The sequence below is a fragment of the Diadema antillarum genome, unplaced genomic scaffold (assembly GCF_040938485.1).
Source record: "Diadema antillarum isolate AM-2024a unplaced genomic scaffold, OU_Dant_1.0 seq00000429_RagTag, whole genome shotgun sequence".
Classification (NCBI taxonomy): domain Eukaryota; kingdom Metazoa; phylum Echinodermata; class Echinoidea; order Diadematoida; family Diadematidae; genus Diadema; species Diadema antillarum.
The window spans coordinates 209,405-224,110 of NW_027271410.1; the positions used below are offsets into that span (position 1 = coordinate 209,405).

Genomic DNA, 14,706 nt, shown 5'->3' on the forward strand with positions numbered 1-14,706 from the left:
CTAGCGAGTCTAAGGATGCAGAAAACATCCAAAGTATTGAAGATGGAATGGATGAAAAAACAAACAAACAAACACATGATAAATCTTGAGGAGCAGAGGGATGACTATGTACTTGGATGACAACATGTTTCAAGCTCACTAGCAATAAAAAAAGAGACAGAGGAGGAGGGGACATTATTAAAGATGATAAAGACAAAGATTAAAGAATTAGGAAAGTTTGACCCAAGTGCTGAGGGGTGAATTCACACATCATTTCTTGTCTGTTATTGACATAAATAGAGGTCATAAAAACAGGTCTGATTTAACTACGTCCCAAAACATCTTGAATACATGGTACATAATCTCATCATATTCTTATTTAACTACCTCCTAGAACATCTTGACTACAAAGTCTTGCACAATGACGCATAGTCTTGAAACTATCCCTCAATTTGGTTACTCTTTCAATGAGAATGACCCTTTCATTTCATGCAATTATTCTCGAAGAATCCCAAGCATGTCCACTTCAATAATCACTTTCTAATCGACAATGGTGAGCAAAACTAACCAAGTGCTCAAGTGACCACTCTACTTCATGCAGGCAACAAAGAAAGAAATAATGAATCCTCAGCTCCAGCCCTCCCTTTTTTGTTGTTGACATTTTTCTCTTTTTTTGTGGATGTGTTTTCAACACAAAACTCAAGCACACTCAAAGACGTTGTTCCTTTGCCATTTAGGCGCGACAATTTTGATTTCGACTTGGGCGAGGAAAAGCAGTAAACACTCAATAAGCAAGCATCATCTGGTGCTTCAAGGATCATCCTCGGCATCAGCATTACTTCAACTTTATCCCCCCACTTCTTTTTCTCCTCAAATGACAATTCCCTGAGACAACAGCTTCACTGGGAACCATGGAAGCACAGGAAAAGGAGAGAAGAGAGAGAGGGGGAAAAAATGAGGGAAAGGGGGGGGGGGGGCAAGAGAAAAAGGAAGTAGCAGAAAGACATGGGACAAGGCTGTGAAAAGATGAACACAGAGATAGGCGAGAAAAAAGCGATATAAAGATCTGAATTGCAAGTGACGCACAAGAAGAAAACAGAAGAAGACGACGAGTATAGCGTTTGAAAACCAAGAGCAAGAAGGAGACAGCAGAGTTGCTGAAATTTGCGCAGCCTGTCAATTTTCGCTGATCTTTTTTTCCCCCCTTTTTATTTCTCGGAGACTGAGCCGGAAAATGAGGTTAAGTGGACAGAACAAGGACAGGCTGCGGAGAGGAAAAGCAGACAGATATAGGACACATGCCATGTGAGATAGAGCTCGGGTCAGTAGAGGGATAGAAGGGTTGGGAGGGGTGGGGGGGGGGGGGCAGGGGGAGGGGAAGATGATCCACCCTTCAGTCGGGAGCCAAAAATGTGTTCTACCTTTAGCAGTGATTGGATCATCGTCGGATCAACCCTCCTCACCGCTTGGTGGGATGGGGTGGGGGAGGGGAAGGGTTTGGGGAGAGAGACCAAGAGTGCTACTCCATTCTGGAATTCTTTCTTGATTCTTTGTGAACAAAAAAATGGCGATATCTCCACCCCCCCCCCCCCCCCCCCCACCCCACAGGGCTTTTGCACATGTGGTGTCATGACCAATTTTGTCACCACCATCCAAGGTATACGACATCTACATCTGCATGACATCTACATACATCCACATGACCAATGTCCACATGTGACGGTTAATAGAAGTCTACCTTTACCACACAATTCTTTATCAAAAGCAAACCAAAATGATTCAGCAGCATTTCCAAAGTTTGACTAACTTCAGAAAATGACAACTTGGTGTAACAGGTATTTTGAAAATGCCAGCACAGCTGTGCATGGCAAGCAGATCCTAGCCTCTTTTCATTTCTTCCTTTTACAAGCCTATCACATCAAAATTACACGCGCCTCATTGGATAGTAAAACACCAAAATGGCATAGTAGTCCATACAATAGGTCCCTCACTGCTCGAAAAATGTTGCATGAAACTGGCAAAGTTGTTGGCAACATTTCTGACAAAATAGGGAGCCTTGATACAACAGAAAACAAAATCTCCCCCCTCCCCCCCCCCCCAAAAAAAGCTGCAGCTTGGGATGACAGCTCACCACAAGTGAAGTCCTCTGCGGCGACGCTGAAGATGTTGGAACCGTGCAGGACGGCCGGATGGTCGCATCGACCGTCCACGCCCGCCTCCAGATTCTGCGCCTGCAGCCAGGTGGGGAACCATGAGATCTGACAGTCACACACCATGCTGGAACTGTTCACCAGTCTGTGAAAAGAAGAAAGACAGATGAAGAAATAATTAAAGATAAATTAATTCTCTATTGTTGTTGCTTTTGTTCTGTTTTTGTTTTTCCAGAATTGGGCTCCCACGGGGGCATTTCACGAAGCGTTTTGTCGGACATTTTTTTCTCACAAACTGTTTTAAGCTACTGAAATCCTTGATCCTGATTGACTGAGAGCAAATTTGTCAGAAGAAAAAAATCTGAGAAAACGCTTGATGAAATGCCTCCCAGATGACATGCAAGGGTCATGGAACTATTACAATAAATGCTCAATTCTGGTGAACCAATGTTTAAACATTCCAAAGAGACATTCATTGCGGCAGAATACAGTAAGTGTAACACCAGAAATTTCCTTAGCATGAAACTTTCGCAAATTGGAGCCGACAACCTTTTTCGTGGCACGAAACTTTTGCTGATTGCCGATCATGATGGTGTATAGCATTGTACTGGTATTAACTGCATTACTTTGACAAAAACTTTCTCATGTATTTTACTCTTGTGAATCCTGGCTCCTTGCAAAATTCATGAAAGTTTCATGCAAGCAAAAATTTCTGGTTTACAGTAACCAGATTTTGTCATACTCCAAGGCAAGTAATGATGAAGCCATTGGTAGTCAAAACAACCCTTCATCAAATTATACATACATCAAGGTGAAAGTTACCGTTTGTAAGGCAACAAAACAAAATAGTGTGAGAGGTCAATATCTGTCCCACACTACAATGCAACAGTCCCATTCATTCAATTCTATGTGAGCAAAACTACTTACAGCTGACTCAGCTCTGGCATGCCCTCAAAGACGTTATTCTCCACGGTGGTAATTGGATTTCCAGCCAGATCCCTGGAAGACAAATACAACAAGAGGAAAAAGAGCATGCTGTGAACAAAAAACATTACAACTCAACATGCTCCTCCATTTCTTACACTACATATATCACTACTACAATACGACAGTGCCAATATGCAATCTCTATTCTTGCTCGAATAAAGGAGGTCAGCAGAAACAACTTCTAGGACTAACAACACTATCATTCTTGGCACTTATTTCAACATGCTTACAGTTTGTTGACATGTTGCCATGGCAATATCACAGTCACTTGTGGATGATTAACACACAAATTTACTGGGATCTAAACTCTTTCTCTCACATCAACTCATCACTACCATCCTCCTGATATTCATCATCATCATCATCATCATCATCATCATCACCATCACCATTATCATCATCATCATCGTCGTCGTCGTCGTCGTCAGATTTATCATCACCATGGTCCAATCCATTATTATCCTCTTGGTCATTACCATTACCATGACTACCATATCATCCTCAATTTCATCATCACCATCCTCAATGTCATCCTAATTCACACCACCACCACCACCACACCAACCATCATGATGGATTCATCATCACTTTCCACATCATCAGTCAACCCCATCCTTGGAGCTAGCGACACTCCTGACAGTGACCGAGTACTCACAGCGACTGGAGGTTGGCCAGTCCATTGAAGGCTCTCCTGGCAATGGAGTTGATCTGGTTGTTGGCCAGCCCCAGTCTCTGCAGGGATTCCAGGCCGTCAAAGGCACCCGTCATGTCCTCCACGGTCCAGGCAATGTCATTGTCACTCAGATCACTGTGGGAAGAGGAAAGAAAAACACAACACAATGAGATCCCAGTGTTTTCCTCCCTGTTCATCTAATGTGTGCTTGCAATTACACCTAACACTAACACTCACAGCAATGCCTTACACTAACACTTACGACAATGCCTTACACTAACACTTACGACGATGCCTTACACTTATATCTACAGCATCACAAGAGCCATGCACACAAATAACCAAAACTCATGTTTCAATGAACACAGATTTTATTCTACACACAACACAAGAGAAAGAGGGAGGGGAAGAGAGCAAGGAAGAGAGGTTTATTGAAGGGAATTTATGGATATCACCTGTCAAGTCACAAGATAACAAACTACCAAGTTATCAAGTCCTACGATAACCACTTACAGGACTTGCAGCATATTGAGCTGGACAAAGGCTCTGTCGGCCACCTGGGTGATGCGGTTGTGGTTGATGTACAGCTCCCGTAGCAGGGGTGGCCAGGGAGCCACCCCCGACGTCTCCCCCATCCTGTTGCCGGCGTTGGGACCACCGGCCCCGGTCCCGCCCTCCAGGCCCCGCTCTCCGCCCTCCTCCTCCTCTTCTTCTGCCTCCAGACTGGTCAGCCTGTTGTAGGCCAGGTTCAGGTACTCCAGCTGGGGGCAGAAGTCCCAGCCCAGGGCCTTGGTCTCGTTGATGCGGTTGTGGGCCACGGAGAGGTGGAGCAGGGACTCGAGACCGAAGAGCCAGCGACGGCTGATGGATGTCAGCTCGTTGCCGTCCAGGTCCAGTTGCTGGATGGAGTTGAGGCCGTAGAAGGCACCGTCCATCAGCTCGGCCAGGTGGTTGCGTTCAAGGTTCAGCTCCTCCAGAGAGTCCAGGCCACTGAAGACCAGACTGTCCACTGTGGTCAGCTCATTGCGACTCAGCTCTCTGTATAGAAAGCAAAACAGAGAAAGGATGAGTCGTTTGATCTCTGCTGCTTGTGATGTCATATTATAATTTGCATATAATCATTTTGATATGCTGGACATCAGTTTGTCAGTCCTGTTTCACATCACCAGAAATATTTAAGATTCTAAACAGTTTTTGTGTTTTGCTTTATCTGGAGAATCAATGCAGATCACAAGAAAGAATACCAGAGGTGGGGGGGGGGGGGGGCCAAAAATGAAAAAGGCACAAAAGATATTTGAGTCATGCCATAAGAGAGAAAACTGTCCTCTATCACTGGAAGTTCCAACCCTTCTGACCTGTCTTTTATACAACGAAAAATTAAAAAGGTGGGCTGCTGAATAGCTAAAATCATGATGGGTCACTGCCTAAATCTGTGGACAGGATGAGGGGTGCTCTGAAGAAGATCACTGCTAGCTTGCCAGCTGCCCAGCGGAGCTACCTTAACCTTGGGAGGAGGAGAGGGAGAGGAAACATGCCAGGCGATGACAGACAAAAATTGAGAGGCTGAAATTGTACAGGTATGGATGAAAATTGCAGATTCCACGCCTTGTGACACCAACATCTGGCGAGGAAGGTGGTTCGTTCCGCATCATCAGCATCCAAGGATTATCGCCAAAGTCCGGGGATCAGCCCCCAACCGAGGGATCCAGAAACTCCGAAGCAACAACATCCACAACCGAGTTCAAAAGCCATGAATCTTTTCCTGTTTATTCCCGCTTCAAAAGGTGATTTAAATTTAAAAAAAAAAAGAGTTTTGCAGTCACCCTACATCATCCCTATTCCTTCCCAAACCAAAACTCCAGGACACACACACACACACACACACTGTCTCAAACTGCAATAGGTGTTGTGAAACGTTAGCATCATTTCAACCAAATGAAAAACAAATTAAAAAAAAGGATTTCGAGTCAAGGATATTTATCACATATATAAAGTTTTACAGTCGAATGCTTATGCAACAATAGGAAATTGAATGAAGCACGCAAATGAAGAGCAAACATTGCTTGCATTCCAATGTGAGGTGACAAGTTGCACAATACACAGAAATATTAGGCTCTACTTCATAAAGACAGCCAAACCATTTAAAGTTCCGATTTTTAACTTTCCAATTAAAGTTCCAATTTTTAACCTGAAAGCAGCCCTGCAGACAAGAAGAGGGTCAATCTATTTCTGGTCTTACTGACAAGGCAGCCTTGACCAATCCAAACTCAATTATTTTCACGGGATTCAGATGCCCGACATGCGACACCTGTAGCTGAATGCAGTCATGACCAAAGCAGGCAAACTCACTGCTTGAAAAGAAAAAAGGAACATAAGGAACGAACGATACAGTTGTATCAGACACATTAGAATGTGACAGAGGGCTTGGGAATCGGTCAGTGTCTGCGGCTTCTTTGCTCCCAGCTAATTCTAATCATTGGTTTGTGGCTTTACAAGGGGTTTTGTGGGGGAAAGAGAGAGCAATGGCCGCTATCCTCAGATCACACAGACTCTGTACATTAGCCCACGACATCCGTGATGGAACGAATGAGCAGGAAGCATGTGGGAGCCTTCAATGGCACAATCACCAGGTTGGAAACTCGCAGCAGAGTTGATGGAAAAAAATGGCTAACATCGAAAAAAGAAGAAGAAGGAATACTAGGACAAAAAAAACCCCAAGAGGTATAAATTCAAGCTCCAGGCAATCACATGACATTCTGTGAATTCTATACAGAGATACCACTAGTCACAAAAAGATAAATGTAGTCAGTTATGATGGGCAAATTAGCTTGCCTCTCTTTTTGTCTTTTTGGTCTTTCCTCCTAATAATGAATAAAGGTGAGGGCATGAAAATTTGTCAGACGTATCTGAATGTGGGTGGGAATGTCTAACATGGTACGCCAGCGAGTTTAAGACAAGAGTTCAATATAGCACGCATCGTCGTGCTTTGGTGGATCTTTTGTCCTTATGTGATCGCTAGAATGCGCTAGCGCCTCTCACCTCTGTCACGCAGGTTTTTCAAAAAGAAAGGCACGATCACAAGGCGTATCGGCAGTTTGATGGAAGTGCAAACACGAGGGTGTGAAAATATGCAAAAAAAACATCGAACCCCCATTCTCTTTGCCCAAGGACGGAACGCACCTTTGATGAGGTTCGCACACGGATCTCCTTTCGGGATTACATCGCGGAACGCCGCTGCGGTTAATGAAAGAGGTGGGCACAGGTTCTGGCTGAGAGTTCTGTGGGAATGTGTTTCCTATTTTCTGACACTTTGTATTTCCTAAGTTCAGTGCTGGCCTCTTCCCAAGTCTGGAAAAAAATTAACTATTATATGGAGTATAAAAAGCTGGAAAATCCAAGTGATGGGGTTGCAACAAGAAGGGGGGGGGGGTTGGAGGTCTAAAATCAAAGTGGAAGGATTGAAAAAATTGAGGGAAAGATCAGAAAATCAGAGGGAAAAATGGCAGACAAGCCCTATGGAATGGGTGGCCATGAGTTGTCGACATTTCACATGAAATTGGAGTTGATATTTCAAAACCAACCAGATTTACAAGATACATAGATGACATTAGGGAGCTTTAGATTTTAGACGCGCGGACGTTCAAAGGAAAAAAACATGTTCTGAGCTTGCGCAGTAGCGCGCGTAAAGTCAATCTATTTTTAGCTTGCGTCGCCTGAGTTGTTTACTACGCGTACTGGGCTATTTTCACGTCCGCACAGTTTGCGACGTAGAGAGCTTCTTCATGCACTGATCATATGGGGGCGCGATTTTATTTTTTATACGTTGCGTCCCAGCGTAATCTAAAGCTACCTTTCCACACGACGCAGGGAGAGGAGAACGTCCAGCGCAAGCGTCGGCTCAAACGTCCGCGCGTCAAAATCTAAAGCTCCCTATTGAGTAAATGGCACTGTATCCCTTCGCATTTACGATTATAATATCATCATCTTATTCTTTACTTTTTGTTCTTTCTTTCTATTCCTTTTTTTTTCCGGGGGGGGGGGGTGGGGGAGCATGAACTGTACAACCAATTACATTTAACGTAGTCAAGCATGGCTGGTGTAGCATGCAGGTGCTGCCATTGAGAATTAGCAGCATTTACTCTGCGTGTGAAAGAGGATTAAATGAACAACCAAAAGAAAAAAAAGACGAGGGAGAGAGAGCATAGACATAAGCTTCTTGTACAACACAATGCGGGATTATTCGATACTATCGGTAAAACATTGTGCAGTGCATATTTCACATACCTCTGCACAGCTGCTCCCTTCCAAACCTCATCCACCCAATGCAACCCTCCCCCCCCCCCAAAAAAAAAGGAGCATCAATACTGTTTTGTTTCCTTTTGTATGACCACTTTCAGTAATATCGTCCAATTGGCCCTCGTCAGAAACTCCAAAGTGAGAGCACTACCAGCATGTGGCATTAAATACAATCTAAGGTGTCAGTACCGACAGTCAAGAGGGTTGACCTAGCATGGAAATGTGAGTCTAGATGCAGGTGTAACAATAGCACGGTACTGTGCCAGCAAGCAGTTTAACATCCGTCATTGTTGCCGTTAATAAGATCGGCTATACAGATTGCTTGTTCTTTGGACAGTATAAGGAGTTGGGGCATATTCATATCCTCGTGTACTGCTTATAGGGAAGCCCACTAGTATCTTTCAAATCATCATGTAAACTGCATGCTACCCCTCTCAGTTCCTTTTCTTGGACAAGTTTATGATGCTCTTTTTTATTCATTGATGTACAAAATTTATCAATGCTGCATTGTGGGCGATGACTTGCAAACACACATATCATTATACTGCCGTGGATGAGAAATGCATTCGCCTGCATCTTTGCACCCCAACACGATTCTGTCGGAGGAAGTATCCCAATGAATCCATCCCTTCCAATCTCGGAGTATGTTCGAGTGACATCGCATCAAATCACTGCTACCTCACAGATCTTTAACCAAGAAAAAAAGAAATGGGGGGGGGGGTTAGGGTAGGGGTTGATGGAGAAGAGGGAATGGGGTGAAAACCAGCCAATCTCCTCCATGGGTGCTGAAGAGGGTTAGCTCCTCTTCCTTCCCCTCATCTCCAGATCGCCTTATCTCGGCGAAACCTGATAAATGGGTCATCTACGCTAATCATCTATTAGTCACCAGCGAGGATGAAGAGCTAGTGGCCGGGTCTGGTTTCGCACGCCAGCTCTTTGCTCCCCTTCTTTCTCTCGCCTTTATGAAAGTGTTGCCAGATAGAGGGGGCAAAATTGGCCCAAGAGAGGCGCTGCTGGGATGGGGGGGGGGGGGGGGAGGGGGGTGGTGGTTGTGTGAGGAGCACTGGATTCTAGATGGATCTAGCAAGCTTTGATGATGATTGATGTCAATACATCATTGGAGACAACCAACAAAACACACACACATACACACACACATACAACTCCACATTAACAGTTGACATCTATTACGCACCAGATTCTTCTGCAGGAAAAAAAACAATTCCTGTTCAGGTATTCGCGGCAGAAACACTCATATGCACGTCATAGTGTATGACATTTTCTCTCCCGATGAAAATCAGTGCATTCGTTCACCATCAGCGTGAGTAAATCTTGTGTGAATGTCGTGCATGAGGCGTTGTCCATTTTGACTAACTTGAGTGACTTGTATGTTGGCAATGACCCTTGAAGAGTCCCTTGGCGATCAACAGAGTTGCATCGGAGCACAGCCGTTCTTCATGAATTTTCAATGTGTTGGGTTTTTTTTTTGGGGGGGGGGTAGAGGAAGGGTTGGGATACAATGTCAATGAACTGCCAACATGATGTAATTACAGAGGTTATACATGTAAGCAGCATGTTGCAGTTTAGGGATGGTTTGATCGATTGAGATCCACTTTAGAATGTGAATGATAATCCGTACTAATCCTGGATACTCCATGAATATTCCGCCACTGAAACACACAGGTGTGCTGGAAAAACAACATTCTCCTACAGGTCCCCCTCCCAACCCACCCCCCCCCCCCAAAAAAAAAAAGAACTTAAGTGGAAGTGATTTAATAAGAAAAACGGATAGAAGGCAGGTACGGGAAAGAAGGATAAGTACAAAGATGCGTGTGACAGAAAAGGATGAGAAAATGCCATAGAAGTTGGGACAATGGATGGAGAAATGAACGAAGGAGGAGTAGAGAGACAGGACAGTGAGAGAGAGAAAAAAAAAAAAAAAAAAAAAAAAGGGGGGGGGGGAAGTAAAGTGGACAGCAGCAGTGGGACCGTCGAGGGAATGTAACCAAACCGGGGCGATGGCTGAGTCACACCCAGCACAGGGCCGCGGAGCTGCTGCATAATCGAAATCAAACCTGGAGAAGCGCGGCCAGAAAACTTGTCAGCTTGATAGGGACATCAGCGCCCGGATGCTGTTAGTTTTGAGAGCCCAGACCCCGTCCTTGGAACAACCTCCCCCCCCCCCCCCCCCCCCAACATGAATGCATTCATCACTCCATAAAACCAAACCTACGTTTGCGGCACCGTTAATGAAAGGGGTTCAGCGCTGAACATTTTGTCATTAATAGCAAAGTGGACGAGCGTACAGTCATTTCCGTTTGCACGTCGAGAATGAGACGACTCTATAACCATTATCTGGCACTCTGCCGAAAGCTACTGGTTGGCTGGCTCTCTTCGTTTATAATTTCAACCCTCAACAATGCAACTGTCTTCACAGTGAATCCTTGCAAACTGAACTCTAAAGGTAAGCAATGTCACTATGTCCCACTCCTTTGCAGCTGCACGCAAGGCAAGGCTCCTTTCCATCGGAGTTACCCCCTAAATGAATGGAACACAAGCAAGCTAGGGCCTGGATAGGAGACTAGCATGAAAGCAGAACTCCTGAGTGTACTGTGAGCTGCCATGCAGTCGAGGGGGGAATACAAATAGGCATAGGGGAATACATGAATGGGAAGGGAATATATTTTATGCAATGCTTGCCAGTCGCGGATCTCTTCTTGTGTGCACCATCCTCCGCTCTCTCTCCCTCTCTCTCTCCCTCTCTCTTCATCTCTCTCTTTCTTTCCTTCTCTCTCCCCATCCCTCCCCAGGCAGGGGTCAGTTGGAGAATAGAATGTCACACGTTTTAAATGTCCTCACGTAAGTACCCCCCACTGACTATGGCATGATGTATGTACATCGGGTACAAGATGTGCTGTTCAAAGTGTTGGCTGTTTAACCAAATGCACCTTACTCTGGGAGGTACCTCTGTTGGTTACTAAAAATGTAAGTGTTTCAACAACAAAAAAGAAAAGAAAAGATCAGCAAAATTTGAGTAAGTAGCCATTACGATTTTGACTCACATTTTATGTGTCTGAAATATTCCAATTGGTTCAATGTGACTATGCAGTATCTCTTTTGCAATATTTACAAATTTTGAAGAAAAAGGGAGAAAACAGCATCCCCCGAAATCGGCATCTAAACAATGTGGAGAGAAATGACCATAACAAGAAATGATCACATTTTGAAAAACTGAACATTTAGCAAAGAGAAAATTGGGGTGCTTTGTATTTTCAATACTGATGTAAACGAGTAGGCCGACACAAAGACTGACCAACAAACGACCTTACTACGATACGATCGAGATACCAGTTTATCCTTGCTTGAACATCTACATGACTTGTAAAAAAATAGAATTAATAATTAAATAAATCTCACAAATGCTCTCTAGTTTCAGGGAATGTAGCTTTCTGGCCACACATTCTTGTATTTGAAAGAAAAAATAAACATGCAACTACTACACAGTCACAATAACAACACGACCTTGTGACGTAGGTGTGAACACTTCAGTATCAAAAGGCCTGAAAAGAACTGATCATGCCAGCTTACCCTGGGAAATTACACATTCCTCTCCTAATTACGTCTGCACAGCCATACTGTGAGTCAGCCTGTCCCCTCTCTGATTACATGTAAACAATGTGTTTATCTGTTTATTTCATAAAAATGCCAAAAAACAAGTAACCTATAGCAAACTGTGAATAAGTCACCCCTCCCTCCCCCCCCCCCCCCCCAAAAAAAAAAAGGAGGAAGAGATTTTCACTAAAATGTCTCTCCCTACCCATCCCTGGCCTAGGCCATTTTGGCAGATAATGGGCTCATTGTAAAGCAGCCTTGGACTTGAGATTCTTGGCTTGAGTGATCACACTGATTCCAGAACTTCTAAAAAATACTGCTATGGAGAGGGCAGTCTTACTTGCTGTCTGCCCATTCACACGCAAAGTTCTGAGCAAGGCAACAGGTAGTTACAAACAGAATTGACTTTCTTCTTAATCTGCCATTCACCCCCAATACAAGAATATAAGGTTGAATGCTTGTCGATCATTGAACAAGTTCTTCAGTTGGCACGTATCGGGTGGTTATCTTGCCTTATGAATATCATTCTTTGGTCCTGTGTGGGGAAATGTTATGAATTTCATACTTTCTTGAAGACATACAGGTGGTACATGTATCCCCTGAAGCTTAAACCATAAACAAATATATAGAATACACAACGTTATCACACAGCCTATAACCAAGGAAGCATTAGCAACATCAACAAAACAGGCTTCACTACACATTCAAGATTTAAATCATTTGTTTGTTTGTTTTTTGGTCTTGGGTGGAGGCACCAAGAAGAAGGATTTCTCCTACGGTCAACAACATAGTCACAAAATTGCCCACACTACACAATGACAGATATCCCAACATCCACTCTACCTGTCAACAACTTCTTCACATGTGTTCAGTGTTCACTCTATCTTCAAATCATCTGTTTCTTTTTAATATGGCATCAAAAAATGGAGGGCAGGGGAGGGAACCTCTTTGACATTACGAATCCCCCTTTAAATCTCGATAGCAGGATCTGCACGCTGCCCTCACTTCCCCGGTGTTTCACACAAAAAGACAAGACAGGTATTTGGCTGACGGGAGGTCTAGCACTTCGAAACCGGTCAAAGTCGGTGAAGGAAGAGGAAATTATCACCTGGAGGTCGGGAACGAGGAACATGAGAGAACGGCCGACAGATCGTGTGAGAACATGTGACAGATGAAAATTAGAATAAAGAACAGGAGACCGTTTCATGAAACTTTTTGTCAGTGATTTACACTGACAACTGTTAAAAGCTACTGAAATCCTTGCGTCTGATTGGCCGATAGCAAATTTGTTGGTGAAAACCTCCGACGAACTCGTTGATGAAACGCCCCCCAGGAGGGCATTTCATGAAGGAACTTGTCGGATAAAATATCTGACAAGTCAATAACATCCGGCAAGTTCAGAGAAATCAGCCAATCAGACTAAAGAATTTCTCAAAACTTGTCGGATATAATTGACTTGTCAGATATTTTATCCGACAAGTTCCTTCATGAAATGCCCCCCTGGAGGAGGGGAAGATGAAGATGGCAAAAAAAACAAAACAAAAAACAAAACACTGACATAACTGGGAGCTGGTGACAGCTTAACTGTGGATCCTCTGCCATTGATTGGACAAAAAAGAGCAACAACTTACGAATATTAATAGGACTTGAACTGACCTACAATCCTAGCTTACACCACTCTCTTCAGGCAGATGGAGAAGAAAAACACAACCACAAATTGCAGACTTCAAATGTCATGGTTCACCAAAATTTGTCTCCATACATGTAAATGATTGATCACTTTTGTCAGGGATTGATTTTTAAGTTTCAAAATGCGAGTATAAAAATCTACCTAAAGCACGGAGGATCAATCACTAAATTCACATGTCTTTTTCTTTTTCCATTTTTTTTTTTTCTGGGGGGTAGGGAGAAAGTGGGAAGGTTAGTCAAAGTTGAATTCAAGAGGGAACATGTATGACTCAAAATGTCAGACCTTGTAATAAAGGTTTATTTTAAGCCTGTCAAGATTCACTCGCATGTAACACTGCCTTCCTCATTCATAAAATAGAGATAAAGTCATTAGAGTTGATGCAGAGTGCAACAGAAGTGCGTGCGTGTGTGTGTGTGGGGGGGGGGGGATAGAATATAACATACTTGGGTAATCAAGCACCAAGGGGGTTGATGGGGGAGGGGTGGCAATGGTTGCAGAAACCACAAGTAATCCTGTACCAGGGATGGGAGAGAACGGATGATTAAAGCTTGAGGGAAACCACAGGTAAATTCAGGGATGATGTTACTGGAAAACAGGGGGAGGGGGAGATTTAAAGCAAGGTAACCATAGGTAATCAAACAAGTTATCTGGTAATGACGATGATGATGATGAGGGTGGAATAAGGAGTTGGAGGAGGGGGAGGGGAAGTGGTGATGATGGTATGGGGAATCAAAGGTCACTGCTGGAAACTGAATAAGAATGAAAGGAAGGGGGGGGGGAGCAGTGGGACTTAATCAAAGGAACCACAGGTAATCAAACACAGGGGATGTTGGGGAGGTAAAAGAAATGACGATGCTTCCTAGTGGCTTCACTTCCTCACAGGACGTTTGCTATTTGGACAGGTTGGTGGCCCCAACAGTATGATGATACACACAGGTAACAAGAAAAAACAAAATAACAACACACACAAACACACAATGAAACGAAATGAATATAGCACAGACACCCTTGTGTTCAGACGTTACGTGAACCAGATATACTGGTCAATCTATCTCTGTCCAGCTTACATTTTCAAGCGTAAATACAACATTCAATAGGCCTATACATTAAACAAAAAAAACACACACACAGACCAAATGCCACAACAGAGAGATAGACAGACAGACAGACAGAAACTGACAAACAAACAGAGAGGCAAGAAAGAAGAAAGTCAATCTATCTGGCATGAATACATAGTTACATTTTAATCTTCCAAATCGCAATCTCTCAGCACCGATTAGACATCTCGAAGTAACGTTTCGAGAAAGTTTTTGAGCAGC

General features: G+C 43.7%; 1 protein-coding gene across 1 annotated transcript in view; it reads right to left on the minus strand.

Annotated features, from left to right (window-relative positions):
* LOC139732502 (uncharacterized) overlaps window positions 1-14,706 on the minus strand; it is a 92,241-nt gene that overhangs the window by 6,298 nt on the left and 71,237 nt on the right. Inside the window, exons 7-10 of the mRNA XM_071643363.1 lie at window positions 4,303-4,827; window positions 3,772-3,924; window positions 3,057-3,128; window positions 2,111-2,274 (exon numbers count right to left, since the gene is read on the minus strand). Coding sequence (XP_071499464.1) covers window positions 2,111-2,274; window positions 3,057-3,128; window positions 3,772-3,924; window positions 4,303-4,827 — 914 coding nt within the window. The remainder of the gene's footprint in view (window positions 1-2,110; window positions 2,275-3,056; window positions 3,129-3,771; window positions 3,925-4,302; window positions 4,828-14,706) is intronic.